This window comes from Aquarana catesbeiana, linkage group LG01 (genome assembly GCF_042186555.1).
Source record: "Aquarana catesbeiana isolate 2022-GZ linkage group LG01, ASM4218655v1, whole genome shotgun sequence".
Lineage (NCBI taxonomy): Eukaryota > Metazoa > Chordata > Amphibia > Anura > Ranidae > Aquarana > Aquarana catesbeiana.
The window spans coordinates 696,360,450-696,381,103 of NC_133324.1; the positions used below are offsets into that span (position 1 = coordinate 696,360,450).

General features: G+C 42.2%; 1 protein-coding gene across 2 annotated transcripts in view; it reads right to left on the reverse strand.

Moving 5' to 3' along the window:
* Positions 1-559: 559 nt before the first annotated feature.
* Positions 560-20,654, reverse strand: part of LOC141111433 (cilia- and flagella-associated protein 337-like) — an 89,723-nt gene continuing 69,628 nt past the window's right edge. The window contains exons 19-26 of one of the 2 annotated variants that reach the window (XM_073603734.1): positions 16,666-16,755; positions 16,502-16,560; positions 13,574-13,715; positions 3,899-3,938; positions 3,619-3,707; positions 2,734-2,894; positions 1,674-1,756; positions 560-1,472 (exon numbers count right to left, since the gene is read on the reverse strand). In XM_073603734.1, the coding sequence (XP_073459835.1) occupies positions 1,310-1,472; positions 1,674-1,756; positions 2,734-2,894; positions 3,619-3,707; positions 3,899-3,938; positions 13,574-13,715; positions 16,502-16,560; positions 16,666-16,755 (827 nt within the window). In that variant the 3' untranslated portion in view covers positions 560-1,309. The remainder of the gene's footprint in view (positions 1,473-1,673; positions 1,757-2,733; positions 2,895-3,618; positions 3,708-3,898; positions 3,939-13,573; positions 13,716-16,501; positions 16,561-16,665; positions 16,756-20,654) is intronic. The other variant, XM_073603740.1, reaches the window with a different exon arrangement.

Genomic DNA, 20,654 nt, shown 5'->3' on the forward strand with positions numbered 1-20,654 from the left:
GGAACTGGACCCAAAAGACAGTGAGGATCACTGTAGTATCAGTGGTTACTACTGTGATTCTCCACTTCCACAGGGATCAGCTAGGTATGGAATATGCAGGGCTTTTTTCAACCAGAACGGCTGGCCCTGTGCTCAGCACTGACCATTTTCACTTAAAACACAGAAGCCAGCTTTTGTATTTATAAGTAACAGCACGGCTCTTCCAGCGGCTTCTACAGATCCCTTCCTGCCCCTGCACTCAGAGCTTGAACAAGGGCTACTGCCATGCGCAGTGTGTTCATGAGTGGGAGGGGGGCATTACGTGGTGAGTTGCACCATGAACCCCATCTCCGGCCTGGTGGGTGAGAGGCAGAGCCAATTTAAAATTGTAAGTGAACAATTATGGACATACCAAAGTGGAGAACAATGGACCAAGAAAGAAAGGTAACTAAATATAACTTGAAAAATTAGAAACATGTTATTGGTAAAAAATAATATATAGAAAAATGAACACGATAAGGATGTAATCTCTGTAAACACTGGAAAATATAGAAAGTATCCACTACACAGTTTGGAATATATTATTTTATACCTATTTTTTTCTCAGTGGTTTAGTTCCTCCTGCATGCTATAAATGCTACAATGTTCACATATTGAAAGGAACATTATAATTAGTTTACATACAGTAGAGTAAATACATCCTGGTATACATCTTTGTTTCATAATTGAGCATGACAGAACTAAAATGGTACATATGGTTTTACCTGTAAAGTAAAACAGAGATGTGGAACATGCCTTTGAGTGTTCTCTAGCACTTTACTTGTATTACATCTATGTTGTATATTCTTCATGAAGCAAAATAATAATTCTATATTTTCATTAATGTTTTCTACAGGTATATATAGAAGAGGATCCCATAGGTTAGTTATATTTGTGCATTAAAAGTAAGACGCTCTATAATTCTGGGGGTAACAGAACTCTTTGATCTTAAATAACCTGCCATGTGATACCATCACTTTACAAACCTGTTTTACAAGTATGCATGATTTTGTTTTACAATATATTGTTGTTTTGTGTTGAGCAATTATTGTTTTATGTATGCTGCCATGATTACTTGTGGAAGTTTCTGTTACATAGATTACATAGCATCCTTATCTGAAACCTTGGCCCCATGATGAGTGAGGCTGTTGCTTTGGTTACTAAAGCTTTTTTAGCAGGAATCACATTTACAGTATCTCCAGCAACATCCGGGCTTGAATGTTATCTAGGCAGACCCGATGCACCAAGTTAGAACAGCCACTGGTTCATGAGTTACTGATGACTAACAGGGCTAGAATGCCAGGTCATATGGGTCATTAAGTTCTGCTCTTAGGTTTGGCTTCCGGATAGTAGCTGGCACTGGCATCAAGTCACAAATCTGTAGGGATTTATAAGCACTGAGTCTTCCCCAAGACTGCTGGAGTTCCAACTGCTTAGAGCACACCGTTTTTATCCTGATAAAGAAGACAACGAGAGTCATACAAACATACACAAGATTCTGAACACACTAAAAATATGCTGTATACTAAAATTTAGCTACGTTCAAAAATATGTAACCTACCCACTGCTGTCAGTAAGATTCAGTTATGTAATAACAATGTTTAATAACCCAGTTGGCATCCAGTTAACTTGCAGTGATAAAGAAAACAGATTACCTGTTTTTGGAGTTGTGTGTGTTTATCTCCCTTAGATCTTTTGCAATGTCTGTTTCATCTATTGGGATGGAAAATGCCTCTCCCTGAAACACAAAAAATATATATTTTAAGGGACTTCTTATGTGCAATCAAATAATAGCTTTCACCAATCCTGACGAGTGTTGAAGGACCAGAGGTCACAAAGCAACCAAGCTTAGCTGGGAAAATTGGGCTTAACTGCTGACTAGGGGGGCTATATTTTTCCTAGGTCAAAGTAATATATCTGCATCCACATAAGTTTTAAAAAAAAATAGATATAAAGAAATTGTGCAATTCTGTGACACCCAAAAAGAATTGACCAATATTTTGCTGAGGCTGTCGCTGATGAACAACAATCCTGCTGCAGGCCATTTTCACGCTCTCATTATGAATAAGGAGAGCACAGGTGACAGGGCAGCGGTAAGATTTTTTTGAATAGCAAGGCTAGGCTTAAATGTACTACAGACAATAAGTACAGGCTGGGGCTTTCTTATATGATTACAGATATTGCAGAGGATACAGCAGTGTAAAACTGTCTAGTAGCTGGACAGTTTTAATCAGGGATAATAGGCTAAAATAAAAGAATATGCAGGTGTTTTACTACACGAATTAAGAGACAGGAGATGATACAGTAGTGGGAAATTAGCCAACAGCAGGACAATTGTGATTAGCAAGGCTAGGCCTAAATTTACTAGAAACAGCACACCGGCTTGGGTTTTACTACAATAATTAGGATATTGCAGAGGATACATCAGTGTCAAATTGGCCAACATTAGTTTCAAATTTAATCGGGTATATTAGACCTAACTGGTGTATGCCTAAGCCTGATGGCTATAGTTCAAAGGCCATGCAGTACATTATGGTTTCTCCCAGACAAATCTGTGCAAAACTTGGTCAGGACTGCAAATCTCAATCCTGCAGGATTCACCTAGAACCTGTGGAAACAGCAACCCAAACTACATCCAAAATAGCAGATTAGGCCATTTACATGTCACCTGCTGACAAGTGGTTCCATTTGGCAATTTGGCTTCAATGATATTACCTCTGGGCTATTGTTTTGCTGTGCCTGTTGTTCTTCTGGCTCTTGTCTAGATTCAAACACAACAGGTGACGCTTGTTCCTTACAGATACAATTGTTATTGCTGCTTTCCTTCTTGACTTCTGTGTGCTTAATACACCATGGTTTATCTTGTCCAAATGTTCCTAGAAAGTAATTACACATCACTGTCCTACTGTATAGTCTAAATAAACTGCCGTTTCGTAAAAGTATAAGAAATAGCAAAACCTCCAAAGTACAGGTAATTAGATGTGACTCTAATATCTTTATTTTTATATTTATTTTTCTATGTACACAGTCACCGGTACACAGCATTCTGTCTCTACACAGTCTTGCATTGCCATCCAGTGAGGCTCTTGTACTGGACTGTTGAAGGATAGGGACAAAGATAACCTCCTAGTTGAAGCAGGATTTAGGTTGGACGTTCTCTATATGTTGGGTGGCCTAGATAAAGGAGCTCTACTGGACATACAGAAAACTATTTAAAAATTAACAGCCTTATCCACTGGCACCAGTTTAATATTATTGTTATTTACTACAGTTTTAGAACTTTTTAAAGATATATACCCAAAAACAGGTAGTCAAAGGCAAACATAATCTAAACCTTGGATGGTTAATTCTTCAATGCTTAGAATCAAAAAGACCCACCCCAGCCTCAGCATACAATCCTGCCATACATCATGTAAAATGTCATATACGTTTAATTTAAAATAGACCCATGACAAAAATACAGAAGCTACCCTTCCTGACTTGTTTGTGTCTTGTCGAAGTGTCTGGTTCATGGTAGCCATCATGGTTCTGATGACTTGAAAACCCAATTCAAACATGCAGACACCACCTCATTCATAAATAACAAATTTGACACCTTACCTATATATTCTCCATGCATTGTCCAAAGCTTTACTGTGCAGTCTTGGGATGATGTGACTATTACCTTATGCTTAACCACTGGTATAACTCTGTGTAGATATCAAAAAAGCACAGCAATATGTTGATTGATAAATTGATTGATTTTCTTTAAAGGAAGAGTATAGTGTTTTTCTATATATTTTATTTATGATGTTTAGGTCTAAATAAAATTACATAAAAATGTATAGATTCTTGTCGGTTAAATATGAAATATTGCATATACAGTATATGATTTTCTTACCTGCTAATTGCACAAAGATGTGCTCTCCAGCAGTGCAGTACTGTTTAGAAAAAAGAAAAGAAAAAATATAATGTACATATGCAATAATGTCTATAAGCACATTACTTTTGTAGCCGGTGTATATTTATAAGGGAGGCCAGAAATTAACTGAGAATCCAGCCTCTGCTAATTACCACACTGCTATGACCTGCCACAAGCATCTAACTAAAAGATGTAATATATATGCATTAGTTCATTCCCCATAAACATTTGGCCAACCTGAGGGATTTTTCTTTAAAATGTAAAATCCCTGAAATTATTAAAGTGCTGATTATTGCCCTCAAGTTAATTCATACAAAACACGTGTCAGAAAAGCTATTTATATCTACACACTGCTCCCCTAGCAGACCCTTTTATCGCAGTATATTAGCTAATCCAGCATTTTAGTGAAGATCTGTACGAAAGGCAAGGGATTGCAGGAGTGACAAAAAAGTAACCTCAGCCAAGACCTACTGTATGTGCTCACATAGGACTCAATGGGGCATGTGCTCTCCTTGCTTTTGCCGCATTACAACAGTGACTTTTCATGTCTTCTAGCTGTAGTGTTCTCCTAGTCAATAGGAAAATCTAGTTTTTGGCTTCACTGTAGGGAGTGGAGTGGTTGTTGAATGGTTTGGTCTGATCAGGGTTCCTAAGCTGAGAGTTTGATTGCTTCTCCCTGCATCTGGAAGAAGGTTCCAGAGTACAGGGAGGGAAATTCAAATAATCGGTTGAATATTTATCATGCCCTAGCCAATCCCTGCAAGAGGGGGTCCAGAAGGTGGCTGGGGAGGTGATAAATAGGAGACCTGAGCAGATGGCTCTTTCCTCTTCAGGGAAGATTCCTGTACTCGTGGGGCTGCTGCCCCTAGAAGCAGAATCACTGGGACAAGAGACTACAAGCAACAAAAGAACACCGCTCTAGGCAGACATCTCATAATGCATCCCACCTGCTAATGGAAACAGGTGCTGGCTATGACTAAGCACCCCACAGTAGTGTGAAACATGTCAGCTTTTCATTGATCCTGTGCCTCTGATGTCTTTGTACCAGAAGAATATTTAAACCGTGTCAACAGTTAAAGGTGTCAACAGAGTGCAGCCGTCCAGTCTCTTTGATTCATCCCGACAAGAGACTGCAGTTTAAGCCTCGGTGGTTGCTGGGCATAGGGCCTTATGCCCTGTACACACGACCGGTTTTGCCATCTGAATAAACTCTGAAGGTTTTTCCGACGGAGTTCCGACGGAATTCCGCTCAAGATGTCTTGCATACACACGGTCACACCAAATTCCGACCGTCCAGATTGCGGTGACGTACAACACGTACGACGGGACTAGAAAACGGAAGTTCAATAGCCAGTAGCCAATAGCTTCCATCTCATACTTGCTTCAGAGCATGCGTAGTTTTGGTGCGTCGGAACAGCATACAGACAAGCGTTTTTTCCGATAGTAATTTGTTCCGTTGGAAAAATATAGAACATGTTCTCTATCTAAGTCCGTCTGAATTTTTGACAGAAAAAGTCTGTGGGGCATACACATGGTCGGAATATACGATGAAAAGCTCCCATCAGACTCTTTCTGTCGGAAATTCTGCTCATGTGTACGCGGCATTAGAAGAAATGCTGAGAAGGCATACCTCCTGAAGGACACTGGTCTGGAGAAAGATTTTATCTCCCTCATGAAAGATCTACCTATGGAGGCTGAGTGGCAGACAGCTCCAAGGACACTGAGTAACGGTCTTACTGGGGACTGATAGCTGAGCAAAGCAGAAGGGATCAGTGGCCAAGGATTGCCCTATGGTCAGCTGCTGTGTGGTTTTACACATTCTAACCATTCCCTGCTACTTCCTAGAAAGCAGCTCTTGGGAGAGAAGAAAGAAATTCGTCCTCCTACGTTGTTGCTGAACATTTTGGATTATCCTGTGACCTCAAACCCCATCCTCCTGTTAAAGTTCTTCAGCAATAAACCCTAAAAAAGATATTCCCTAGACTTATGCCCCGTACACACGGTCGGACTTTGTTCGGACATGCCGACAACAAAATCCTAGGATTTTTTCCGACGGATGTTGGCTCAAACTTGTTTTGCCTACACACGGTCGCACAAAGTTGTCGGAATTTCCGATCGCCAACAACGCGGTGACGTACACCACGTACGACGAGACTAGAAAAGGCCGGTTCAGAACCAAGCGCGGCACCCTTTGGGCTCCTTTTGCTAATCTCGTGTTAGTAAAAGTTTGGTGAGAGACGATTCGCGCTTTTTCAGACTCTTGGCTTTCAGATCGTTTTCTGCCGTTCAGTTTGTGCTTGTGGGTTTGTATCTGCTCTTCAGTGCGTGCAGTCAGTTCGTATCAGAGTTTTCTGTGTGATCTTGCCTGCTCGTTGCTGTTTTTCAGGTCGCTCTTCACAGGCCTTGCTGTTCTTCAGTGCGTTCTGTTACTTCGTTCTGAGCAGCCGACCGTTTTCTAGCCATGTTTCGTATGCGTACTCCTCGTAGAGTTCGTGCTGTGTGGGGGCTTGGTGTTGGGGGTCCTGACCTTGACACAAGTCCAGTCCATGAACAGGGTGGGGAGGAGTTCATGGACCAAGAATTGGTTGCTTCAGCGTGACCAGTTCTCTCATATGCCTTTGCTCCGTGAGATCCGTGAGAATAATCCTGATGATTTCAGGAACTTTCTCAGGATGACGGACCTCGTATTTCACCGTTTGTTGGCTTTGCTGACCCCCTATATCAGCAGGCAGGATACCTGCATGAGGCAAGCCATCACTCCGGAGCAGAGGTTGGTCGCTACCTTGCGGTATTTGGCGACAGGGAGAAGTCTGCAGGACTTGAAGTTCTCGACAGGCATCTCCCCCCAGGCTCTGGGTATCATCATCCCAGAGACCTGTTCTGCCATCATACAGGTCCTGCAGAAGGTGTATATGAAGGTAAGATTTTTTTCCTTTTATATCACATTTTATTGTATTGAATGTTTGCTAATATCTTGTATTTCTTTCCTCATTCCCTAATGACCATGATTGTAATATGCTGTGAATGTCCCCTTTGTTCTCATGCATGCTGGATTTTTATGTAATTATTATTTTATGTCCTTCATACATATTTGCCCTTCAATAACCTCTCCAGCATGGTGTCTCCTGCCCTATATTCACCTCATGTAGTCACTTAACAATGTATTTTATCAGCTCCATAGTAGTGCTTTACCCCAAACACCCCCTAAAATGTTTGTTAATGTTATTTTAGCTTTAAATTCAGGCAGAGTGCCAGAGGTTTTTTTTGTGGTGTCCACAAATTTTTGGTAACCCTCCCTCCCCCTAAATACCCTGTATTTAGGCATTCATCTCTCAATGAAGTGAAGAGGGTTACCTGTCCAAGAGTCCCCCCCCCCTATAATGTTAGAAATGGCCCATGAGAGGGGGGGAGGGGGAATATGATAGGTGTACCTTATACTTTGGCCTTGTTAAATTCCCCTTATTAAATGCTAAGTCAGCTGATCCCAATTCTCTATCCTCAATCATCTATCTGCTGACTTTGCCAAACCCATACACACTATACCCATCTCTTTACTGGTCAGATTTATGGATGAATTCCCCAAAGCATGTAGTGCAAGGGCCTGCCTGTATACTTTCCAATGGAACTGTTTAAAGTTTTTGTATCCTATTATTATCTTGATAGGTAATAGCAGAATGTCCAAATGTCCTCAAATGTGTACAATGTGTATTTATATCTTTGTATTCAGACACTTCTTACCTGTCCAGTGGTCTGCTAATAGTGTAACTAAGGAGGGGCTGTTCCAAGTAATACCCTGTATTTAGGCATTCATCTCTCAATGAAGTGAAGAGGGTTACCTGTCCAAGAGTCCCCCCCCCCTATAATGTTAGAAATGGCCCATGAGAGGGGGGGAGGGGGAATATGATAGGTGTACCTTATACTTTGGCCTTGTTAAATTCCCCTTATTAAATGCTATCTGGAGGTTGCCCCATAATGTTTGTGTATAATCTGCTTGCCATGTTTCTGTGAAAAAATAGTAATGTTTATTGTTTTTTCCTCAACAGTTTCCTTCCACGCCACAGGAATGGCAGACTGTGGCCTCCCACTTTGCCCAGCGGTGGGACTTTCCTAACTGCGGAGGGGCAATTGATGGGAAACACGTCCACATCGTCCCACCACCCAACTCGGGGTCGTACTATTATAATTACAAGGGGTTTAATAGTATAGTGATGTTGGCGTTGGTGTCGGCTAATTACGACTTCTTGTATGTGGACGTGGGGAAGAATGGCCGGATGTGGAGTGATCGCCCAGACGGAGTTCTACAGGCATCTCCAGAATGGCATCTTGGACTTGCCACCTCCAGAGGACAATGTTGAAGGTCTCCCATTTGTGTTCGTTGCTGATGAAGCATTTGCGCTGGGGGACCACCTGATGCGGCCATTCCCGATGAGGACCCTCACCCTGGAACAGAGGGTTTTTAATTACTGGCTGGCCAGAGCCCGAAGAGTGGTGGAGAACACATTTGGAATCCTGGCCAGCCGGTTCCGATTATTTCTGACACCCATCCATATGGCGGAGTATAAACTGAACCATATAATACTTGCCTGCTGTGTTCTCCATAATTTTTTAAGAAAACATTCAGCCAACTATGCTGGCTCAGTTGGGCCTGAGGCCGGAATCCCAAATCCATCAACACTGACGGCGCTTGAAAGTGGCCGTCCTGGCTTGCCCTCCCTGAATGCCCGTGATGTCCGGTTACGCTACCTGGAGTTCTTTGCGGGTAGGGGGGCTATCAATATGCCAGAGAATCTGTGACACCTTTTTCAAATAAAAAACAAACAAAAGAAATTCTTGGTGGACATTTACTGCTTGTGTTTGTTTTAGCTGACCCTGACAGAAATGTTTTGAGTGCAGAAAATGTCGTGATTGGGTAACCTTATAAAAAAATAGTGTTGGCTGGTACTTCCTAAATGCCAAAATACATTTCACTACAAGTGCACTTGCAACTGCACTGAACCTGCACTTGTAGTGCAAAGTGAATTTGCCCTTAGGAAATAACCCCCATTTGTGCATAAAACAGCAATTATATCACCCCAAAAGTGTTGTAGTGTTGAGACAATAATCCACACATTCTTGAGTAAGGCACTTTTTTATAGCTGCACAATCACATGTGCATTTACGCAAGGTTTTTAAAACAAACCAACATGTTTGTTGTATAACAATTTTTGCAGTAGCATTATCAAAAATCGAAATATCCATTTCAGATAAAACAGGCCTGTGTAAAACCAACAAGAAAGCCAAAAAACTTGAACTTACAAAGTTCACATATGGTAAAACCTGAAGGCTATATCAGACATGAGTATTTAGGAACTGTGTTTGATATAGCGTTCAAATGGGGGGAAATCACCCCTGGAAAAGCCAAATTTGGAAGATGCACACCAATTTACGAATGTCAACATGTGCTATCTGCCATCAGGGGGGATCAAGGGACGTGTTTTGGGGGAGCAAGCCCTTCCTCAATGCGACTTTATAATTGAGGGAGGGGTTGCACCCCCAAAAGCGTCCATTGATCTCCCGTGATGGCAGATAGCACATGTTGGCACACTGTGTGCATCCTCCAAATTTGGCTTTTCTAAACATTGTAAAAATTTTAGTAACATAAAACAGGTGATTTTGTGGGGTTTAAATTCGCCCCAAAACATCAATGATGTTATTATTTTTTTTAATAACATCAGTGATTTGTTGCTGGATGTTTTGCAATTGGAGATTACACCCCATGATCTCCCCGATGATTATCTGGGCACTTTCAGATGTAAAGCGTTCTGGATCACGATCACCTAAAAAGAGATAAAGAACAAAAAAAAAGTCTCAAAAATCTGCCACCATCCATCTCTTTTACCTGAGTCTGTGGTCGCAGACACTCACCTGTTGTGGTGCCAATCTCCACCACATCATCTTCTTCCTCCTGCTCAGCTTCTTGGGTTTGCGGTATTTCCCCTTCTTCCAGAGGGGGGGTGTCTGTGTTCTCCTGGGATGAGGGGTGTCCTCCGAGTCTTTTCTCCCCTATGTAAAACAAAAATGGTATACTTAGCACACATATATTTGATGGCAGAACTAGAACTAGGAAACATTGCTTGGAAGTGGGGTACAATTGTCTATTTTAGCCGAGTTCCAAGATGTATATTTTTTATTGCCCTTTGTCAAGCTGCAATACTTTACCTGTTTGGTACAAGCTTCACAGATGTAGCCCCCCCTATAGTATACACTGGAGCACCTGTGTGGCCCCCCTAATAAAAAGGGTGTTCTGGGGTCCCACACTAGTGCTCCAGTGTCCAGATGTGAAAACAGCTGCTCATTGTCCTCTCCTTACACACAATCTAGTTGGCATTTCATTCTAGTAACAAACCCATCTACACAAACAAATATTTGGCATCCAAGTAGGCCCCCAAAAATGTGTGAAAATGCAATGGTGTTCTAGAGGCCGAAAGAAAAATGTTTGATACGAACGAATAATGGACCCATGAACATTAAAGTTGACCTTTTGAAACGTTACAATTACTAAAAGCATATGGAGCAGAACGAACGGAATAAAGACAGAAAGAATAGGAACACAGCACAACTACTTACTTTTTTGCAGCACTCTCCGGATCTTTCGGTACTGCTCTGGCTCTCTCAACTTCAGGTCCGACCACCGCTTCCTGAGCTGATCTTTCGATCGTCGTACCCCGAAATTCCTCTCCTGACCACTTTCGCCATGATCTTGGCCTTTCGGATGTTGGGGTTGGGGTAAGGCCCATATTTTCCGTCATAGTCGGACTTCTTCATGATGTCAACCATCTCCACATCTCCCCAAACTACATATTTGTGGCCTTAAAACGTCTCCTTCTGGATCGGGACGTGCCTGGATCCGGGCTTTCCTCCTCCTCCTCCTCGTTGCTAGAATTAGCACGCACCTGCTGTAACTCCGCCATGTGCTCTTCACCCACTGCGCCGAACGAAAAGGGGCGGGGAATAGACTAGAAAGAACGTCGGGCGGGCGGAGTTACACGCATGCGCAGTGTGTATAAAGCGTAACACGCGTGCGTATTACGTACGATCTGTGAGCGGAGGAAGGAGCATTGGACGCGCCGATCGTAAGAACGAAGGTAAGAGACAAACTTGTGCCTATACTGCTTCTAGATTGAGGCCTATATTGTAACAAGATTAGGAGAGTTTTGTCTGACATTAGGCTTTGTCTTGTGTTGTGTCTTGCAGTGAACATGGATATCTTAATGAGAGATACTGACTTCATGTCACTATTCCTTGATATGCTAAGTGAGCTGCCCTGTCTGTGAGAGATTACCCACCCCCATTTCAAGAACCAAGCAAAGAGGAAGGCAGCACTGGAGCAATTGTGTGAAATTGTGAAGCAGGTGATCCCCACGGCAGACATCACTTATTTAAAGATTTTCATTGGTGGCCTGAGGAGCACATATCTGAGGGAGCGCAAGAAAGTCCTGGATTCACAGAGATCCAGAGCAGCAGATGACATCTATGTCCCCAGGATGTTGTACTACGACAGGCTGCACTTTCTGGCAGGCCAGACTGAACCCAGGCCATCCCTCTCCAGTCTTCCTTTCACGCTTCCCCCCCCCCCCCCGGCTGAGGCTTCTGACGCCCAACCTGGGCCTTCCAGGCCATATGTTGAGGAGCCCAGATTGAGCCAGGTATAGCATTCCTCTAAATATTTCTGCTTGTCCAATCAATGATGTTAACTAGATGTTAGTTGGGAGTACTAATTTAGGATTGTGATTGATGATGCAAAACATTACAACCATGTCCCTTTTTCATACACAGGGAAGTCTCAGCCAGGAGGTGGCCGGGCCGAGCCGGCTGGCTGATATCAAGGTCCCTCCACCACACCTGAAAACAGAAAGTGGCAGTAGGACGAGTACCCTAGAGGAGGCGGCTATAGCATTCTTTTGGAGGGCTACAGAGGTCCTGGGAGCACCCCACACTATGCAGGAGAACATTGCTGCATTCATAGCATATAAAATGCAGAGGATGGAGGAGGGCCAAAAAGCCATGTGTGAGGCCCTCATATCAGAGGCTCTGGAGAAAGGTATGAGAGGCCAAATTACACCTCACACACAGCTTTGGGATGGTCCTCCTCCTCCTCCTGCAGGTCCTCCTCCTCCTCCTCCCTCTCCTCCAGGTCCTCCCAGTCCTCCTCCAGGTCCTCCCAGTCCTCCTCCTCCTCCTCCTCCAGGTCCTACTCCTCCTCCTGCCACATCTCCAACTGCACAGCCACAGCCCGGAAGGAAGCGTGGAAGGAAGACCAGACAGTGATTGCCCTGGGTTCAGTCTGGTTGGCCAAAAGATGCAGCCTCTTGTGGTACCACAGCCTGGGGACACAGATGTCATCTGCTACTATCCGGATCTCTGCGAATTCTGGACCAGATTGCCCTCCCTTACATATGGACTCCTCAGGCCACCAATTTTGATGCTGAAGAATTGATGTCTGCCGTGGGGGTCCCAGGCTTCACTAATTTCTCCTGTTGATCCAGTGTTGCCTTCCTCTTTGTTTGGTTCTGATCCCTTAATAAAGGATTTTTGTTTGGAATTATACTCTCCTATGTGTTTAACTTCAAAAATGACAGTTGGTTTGTGAGGATTCAGGTACATTTCAAATATACAATGTGAAATGAACAAGGGACACCAACACCAAACAATCTCCTGGAGATTAAATAATAAAAGATCTCAATGGTGTTGGGGTAACTTGACACACAAAACACACACAAAAATATTCTGGAGTAAAAATAAAAATAACATTGAACAAAGATCAGCCTTGGAAAAAATCCAAACATTAAAGAAAAAAAAAGGCTGAAAATCCAAAAAAAAAAATAAAACTGTCAGATGTGACAACTAATAACAATATATTGAGGGAATCCCACTAAAAAAACACAAATAAAACTTTGTGAGAAGTGTGTGTGAATATGAGCAGCAAAACGACTTAATTCTTGTCACATTATAAAGAAGAAGAGAGTGCGCTGTATTAAACCATTTTTAACATTGCAGCGAGACAAAAGTGCTGTATCCATTACGAACGCTAAGTTTACCAGAACGAGCTGTCCCGTGTCGGAATTTCTTCTGAGCATGCGTGGCACTTTGTGCGTCGGAACAGGCCACACATGGTCGGAATTGACGCGACCGGATTTTGTTGTCGGAAAATTTTATCTCCTGCTGTCCAACTTTGTGTGTCGGAAAATCCGATGGAAAATGTCCGATGGCGCCCACACACGGTCGGAATTTCCGACAACACGCTCCGATCGGACATTGTCCATCGGAAAATCCGACCGTGTGTACGGGGCATTAGAGTTATTTGTCAGCGTGCTGGTATGATTGGTGGCTTCTAAACTACTTAGGGAGAACCTGTCTGTTTCCAGCGACAGGTGATTGATCAGAGACCATAAATTCATTTTAAAAGCTGAATGTTACAGAACAAATGTTGCCAAATGTCAGGGAATGTCATTTTCACTAACCAAGAGTTTTGCGAATGTTCATAGATTTTGGCGAATGTAAGGTAAATTAGCCATTACATTGTTTATATATAGCCTTTTCTTTGCATGTATAAATTGAATCCAAGAATGACATATTAAATGGGTATCGAGGCAGAAATTTGGGGAAATAACTTACAGACAGGTGGTTTTTCCTCTGGTCCCTTTAAGGCATACTCTAAAATATTCCAAATGTAGACATAGAAGTACTCATCAGCTGCACACAGGATTGAATCATCTTCACTGATGGCTATATCACTCACAACAGACTTGTAATGTGACTATAGTAAGAAAATTAAACAGTACAGATGAAAACTTAAACGTGCAATTGTATTTTCCTTGTATTCCATTTTTATATGGTTTCCAAATATTGTAAAGCATTTCTGGAGAACATTTCACGATTTAGACAAGACCCTGCAACACTAAAGCTTAACGGGTTTGTTCACTTTTACTAAAAAACTGCATATGCAGGTAAGGGGTACCTGTAGAAAATTTGCGTACCTCCCGAAGCTTAGCCAAAAATCTCCCAGAGATGGCATTTTCCCATCCTGGCTTGTTGCTAGGATGTTGCTAAGACACTCTCAGCTATTACTGCTTACCCCAACCATCACAAGAATGAGCTCTCAAACCCCTGCACATGTGCGGTCCTCTGTGTCCCCCGTCACAGCATTGCTGAGGTCAGAGGTACTGTGACAGGGGCCAGAGAGAGCACATGCAAGAGGTTTAAGTCAGCTGAGAATGTGTCCTAACAACATCCTAGCAATACGGCATGATGGGATGATGCCAACTCTGGGACTTTTTCAGACAAACTTCACGTAAATGGCCTACACCTATAGCAAGGGCATTATTTGACTTTGGTCAAAGCTGAACAGTTTATTTTTATTTACAGGTGCCCCTTACTTCCATAGACAAGTAAAGGTGGTTTGGTAAAGGTGAACTAACCCTTTAAACCAATTTCAATAACCTACAAAAGCATCAAAAGACACTCTATGGCTAATATTATAAGACAGGGATCTCCAAACTTTCTAAACAAAGAGCCAGTTTATTGTCCTTCTGACTTTTGTATTAGGGGGAGGAATAGTGCACCATCATTGGTATCTTTGGGTGGAATAGTGCTCTATTGTTGGGGTCGGTGTCAGAAATGGTGCCCCATTGTTGGTATCAGTAGGCAGAATAGTCCCTCGTATCAGTGGGAGGAAGAGTGCCCCAAGGAACAGATGAAGGCAAGCAAAGGGCTGCATCTGACCCCAGGACCACAGTTTGGAGACCACTGTTATAAGATATGGATTACTGGAACACGGAAGTGAATTGACTTACAGGGGACAACCAGGATTTTACCATAGAGTGTTTGGCACCAGTGGTGGATTCCAGTTTGGCTCTGCCCTGGGCCACACTTCTGGTGCCTTTTTTTTTTACTATAATTCCTTTTAGTTGCACAAGATTCAGAAACTTTAATTTAAATAAATCTTTAATTCAAATAAAGGGATGAAATATACATATGTTTTGCTTACATGCTTATATGCTTATGGGTTGTAAAATATGTTAAAGTAATGAAACAAAAGGCAGCCTGTTTCCTCCTAAGCCAGGTCCTGTGTTGCCTTTCTACAAATATGGAATACTGACAATTTGCCTTTTCTATTATCCTATTATACTTGATCTGCATGGGCACTTCTGGGCCTGCTGAGAGAGACCTCAAGATTTGCTGTAGCTATAGCAGCATGTAGCCATGTAATTTTCTGTACATGCTCCTTAGATTTTTTTTCCCTATTTCCGAGATATTCTGACAAATAGCAGAAACAAAGGAGTTCTATTACAGATTTAAAGAAAGTGTTCATAGATCACTAATTAATAAATTAAGAGAATTTTTTAAGCTGTAAAACATCTCAAATATTGTCTTCTATAGAAGTCCTAAAGCTTCTTCAAAACTCTTATGCTTATCCTGGAGGTGATAAAGTAATACACAGGCAGCCATGTCAGTAGTCTGACAATCATTAGCTATATATCACTTCCCTTTGCATTCACCCCTCTGCAATGCCTGGAGCACCCCTGCTTTGCTGTTTTTCTGTAGTGGGGAATATACATGTTTCTGGCCTTTAATCTACAATGCATTTATCGGGACTGAGAGACAAAGAAATATGCTTTGTCATAGCCAGGGGGTCATCTGCTCATGGAAATAATGTGCTATTTTTAATTATTAGTACTTTAACATTGGGATTTACTGGGGTGAATCTAGAGGTAACTGTATTTTCTGAGTGCTGATGCTGTCACCTAACTGGTCCTCCTGCCTGTTTTGGATTTTAGGTTTTCTTTTAATAAATGTGGGCTTGAAAGCCTTGAAAACCACATTGGTTGGGGACTCACTACAAATGCTTCTACAACTGAGCTGAATTCCCCAATATTACTATTATCTATCTATCTATCTATCTATCTATCTATCTATCTATCTATCTATCTATCTATCTATCTATCTATCTATCTATCTATCTATCTATCTATCTATCTATCTATCTATTTATCTATCTATCTACAAAGACAAAACCCATTGTTGTCCCCATTCTTTAATTGTAGATTATATATGGACCTCTGCTTTAGAGCACTCGGTTTAAAACAGAGCACTTACAAATGCAAAAAGGAGCCATTATATCAATCTACATCTTTTTAAAGGACAACTGGACCTAAAGCAAAATCCCCTTAATTTTGGCTGGAACATGCCTTTCTCATATCTTTCTGTAACATTTGTGAGGATATTTTTCTATCCTGACTATGGCAGTTGCTGCTTGGCCTTTTAGATAAACTTCTGGTGGCAACATGTAATCTCTATATAATAAGATCCGCATAGAGAATTAACTAGAGGGTAGGTGGTACAGCATTACTGTTACCTGCATCATACAAAAATACTGAAACTTAATTCGGTGAAACCACAGGCTCAATTGAAAATTTGAGTTTTCTCAATTCCTGAAGGACTTGAAAGACACACCATTAAACCGTGTTCATCTCCACCTCAAACGCAAAAAGCAAACTGCACATCATAAAATTTAGTTTGGATAATCTGACATGAATTACTTACACCTGCAAACCTTCCAAAGACTTTGCCCCCACTAGCAATACTCCAGAATGTAATATTTCCTAAAACAAACAAAGGCATATTTGCAGTTAAAGGTAACTGGTATTGGTCCAAGCAAGCATCTTCTGGTCATACTTGTTATTCTTTGACTTATAATCAGAGCTCACCTTTAGGTCCACTGGCTATTAAAACTGCAGCTTCCTTTCCTCTTTCAACTCTTGAGCCCATGAAAAGAACTTTGTTGATGATCAAGTCATCTGCACAAAAAAGCCATAAGCAAATACATTATTACATGTATAGTGGAGAAACATTAGCTGGAGTTAGTGGATGTAAACCCAAATGTATTTATTTTTTTATGTCATAATGTAGAGTATAAGATTTCCTATCATTTGAGCCCAGTCTTGCCACAAAGAGTTAATCCAGCTCTGAGCAATCCTCTTTTATTGTTCAGTGAGATAAAACTTGACAAACAGAGAAAAACTTTGTCAAATCCTCCCCCTTGCTGTGAGTGACAGGTGATTTACATATTTTGTGCACTAACCTAAGAAATGCATTATTTTTTAATTCCCACCCCCACTCCTTTCTTCAGCAGCTCTGCAAGGATTGGCTGTTCCATACCTCAGCATGATTTGGCATGCTGAAGCCATGTGGTTACTTTCCTGTCTTTTCACTGGATGTTAGAGATGATAGCAGAAGTTCAGTGTTAGAAATACACAGGAGAAAATGCATATTGACAAGGGGAGTGTAGAGGTGGGCGGGGAGTTTTCTGACATCACGACTCCACCCACCGAGCTCCAGACAACAGACCCACCCACAGAATCTGCAGTTTTTCAGGGCTCATAACAGACAGAGGGGAGACATTTGACAAGTAAAGATGCATACAGGAGGCATGTATATCCTTATAGATAACCCCTATGGCAGTAGTTTAGAAAGGATGACATTGGGTTTACATCCACTTTAATCTTTAAATAAGAGAGTCCTGTTTATGTAATCAGCAAAAATACTTGTAAGAGAAGGGTGGTGGTTGTTTGCCACGTCTTTCAAGTTTCCCTCCTCGTTGGGTGCCAAGCAAGGGTCACATGAGAGGCTTAACTTGGGGTGGGTTCTTCTGGGCTACGTTAAGCACTTTGTTACAGGGTCACTTTACACACATACACACACACATGGGGTACCTTTGCTTTGTGCTATCTTCACCAATACCCTGGGAACAAGGCTGAGGCTGCTGTAGGCGAATACTCAACCTTAAGACAGGCCCCTACTCTTATGCCCCGTACACACGGTCGGACTTTGTTCGGACATCCCGACAACAAAATCCTAGGATTTTTTCCGACGGATGTTGGCTCAAACTTGTCTTGCATACACACGGTCACACAAAGTTGTCGGAAAATCCGATCGTTCTAAACGCGGTGACGTAAAACACATACGTCGGGACTATAAACGGGGCAGTGGCCAATAGCTTTCATCTCTTTATTTATTCTGAGCATGCGTGGCACTTTTTCCGTGATATTTGTGTCCACACGATCGGAATTTCCGACAACGGATTTTGTTGTCGGAAAATTTTATATCCTGCTCTCAAACTTTGTGTGTCGGAAAATCCAATGGAAAAATGTGTGATGGAGCCTACACACGATCGGAATTTCCGACAACAAGGTCCTATCACACATTTTCCGTCGGAAAATCCGACCGTGTGTACGGGGCATTAGAGATGAACGTACACTATGTACAGTGCCTTGAAAAAGTATTCACACCCCTTGAAATTGTCCACATTTTGTCATGTTACAACCAAAAACATAAATGTATTTTATTAGGATTTTATGCGATAGACCAACACAAAGTGAAAGAAAAACGATACATGGTTTTCAAATTTTTTCACAAATAAATATCTGAAAAGTGTGGCATGCATTTGTATTCAGCCCCCTTTACTCTGATACCCCTAACTAAAATCTAATGAACCAATTTCCTTCAGAAGTCGCCTAATTGATAAATAGAGTAGACCTGTGTGTAATTTAATTTTAGTATGAATAAAGCTGTTCCGTGAAGCCCTCAGAGGTTTGTTAGAGAACCTTAATGAACAAACAGTATCATGAAGGCCAAGGAACACACCAGACAGGTCAGAGAAAGGTGTGGAGAAGTTTAAAGCAGAGTTAGGTTATAAAAAAAATATCCCAAGCTTTGAACATCTCAGAGAGCAGTGTTCAATCCATCATCTGAAAATGGAAAGAGTATGGCACAACTGCAAACCTACCAAGACTTGGCTGTCCACCTAAACTGACAGGCCAGGCAAGGAAACCATTAATTAGAGAAGCAGCCAAGAGGCCCATGGAACTCTGGAGGAGCTTCACAGATCCGTAGCTAAGGTGGGAGAATCTGTCCACAGGACAAATATCAGTTGTGCACTCCACAAATCTGGCTTTTATGGAAGAGTGGCAAGAAGAAAGCCATTGTTAAAAGAAAGCCAGAAGAAGTCCTGTTTGTGAAAAGCCATGTGGGGGACACGGCAAACATGTGAAAGAAGGTTCTCTGGTCAGATGAGACCAAAATTAAACTTTTTGGCCTAAAAGCAAAACACTATGTGTGGTGGAAAACTAACACTGCACATCACCCTGAACACACCATCCCCACTGTGAAACATGGCGGTGGCAGCATCATGTTGTGGGGATGCTTTTCTTCAGCAGGGACAGGGAAGCTGATCAGAGTTAATGGGAAGATGGATGGAGCCAAATACACGGCAATCGTAAAAGAAAACCTCTTAGAGTCTGCAAAAGACTTGAGAATGGGGCAGAGGTTCACCTTCCAGCAGAACAATGACTCATAACATACAGCCAGAGCTACAATGGAATGGTTTAGATCAAAGCATCTTCATGTGTTAGAATGGCCCAGTCAAAGCCCATACTTAAATCCAATTGAGAATCTGTGGTAAGACTTGAAAATTGCTGTTCCCAGACGCTCTCCATCCAATCTGACAGAGCTTGAGCTATTTTGCAAAGAAGAATGGGCAAAAATGTCACTCTCTAGATGTGCAAAGCTGGTAGAGACTAGGGATGAGCTTCGTGTTTGAGTCAAACCCATGATCGACTCGAACATTGTCTGTTCGCCCTTTCGCCGAATTGCGAACGATATGGGCCGTTCGCACCAAATTCGCGTGGCGCGTCATGGCCCATAATTCACTGCGGCATCGTAGTGCATTGCTGGCTGATGATTAGCCAAGCATGCACTATGACCCGCATGCTTGGCCAATCACAGCGCCGTCTGAACAGAGAGCCATAATTGGCCAAAGCCAAGGAGGCTTTGGCCAATTATGGCTCAGGGGATTTAGTACACGGCCCACACTATATAAGGCCGCCTGCACGGCGGCCCTGTGTAGTGTGTGTTCCGGCGTTGAGAGAGATAGACAGAGAGACAGTGTCATTTGATTTAAGTTAGATAGATTAGGCAGGACAGCCAGTGAGTTAGCTGCACTTACAGTGTATTGTGTATATATATGCATCCCAGGTGTTGTGTGTGTGTGTGTACATATATATATATATACACACTGTATTCAGTTTAGCTAGATCCGTTCCTGTTATCTTGCTACTGACAGGCAGGCTTGTCTTGTTACATTATTTACAGCTACCAGAAGAAAATTGCTGGTGTTCTTTTGATCCTATTAGTACCACAGTCAGGCAGCTAGACTATTTACAGTTAGTGTAGTGCGTCCTCCTCACAGTCTTCAGTTAAAGCTACAAGTTAGTTTAGTGTGACCTCTGCACAGTGTTCAGCTAAAACTACAAGTTAGTGTAGTGCACAGTGTTCAGCTAAAGCTACAAGTTAGGGTAGTGCGTCCTCCTCACAGTGTTCAGCTAAAGCTACAAGTTAGTGTAGTGCGTCCTCCTCACAGTGTTCAGCTAAAACTACAAGTTAGTGTAGTGCGACCTCTGCACAGTGTTCAGCTAAAGCTACAAGTTAGTGTAGTGCGTCCTCTGAACAGTGTTCAGCTAAAGCTACAAGTTAGTGTAGTGCGTCCTCCTCACAGTGTTCAGCTAAAACTACAAGTTAGTGTAGTGCGAGCTCTGCACAGTGTTCAGCTAAAGCTATCTGTAGAAGGTCGGTGGTGTTTTCCTCATCCTATCACTACCACAGGCAGCTAAATAAGCTACAAGTTAGTTTTTTGCGAGCT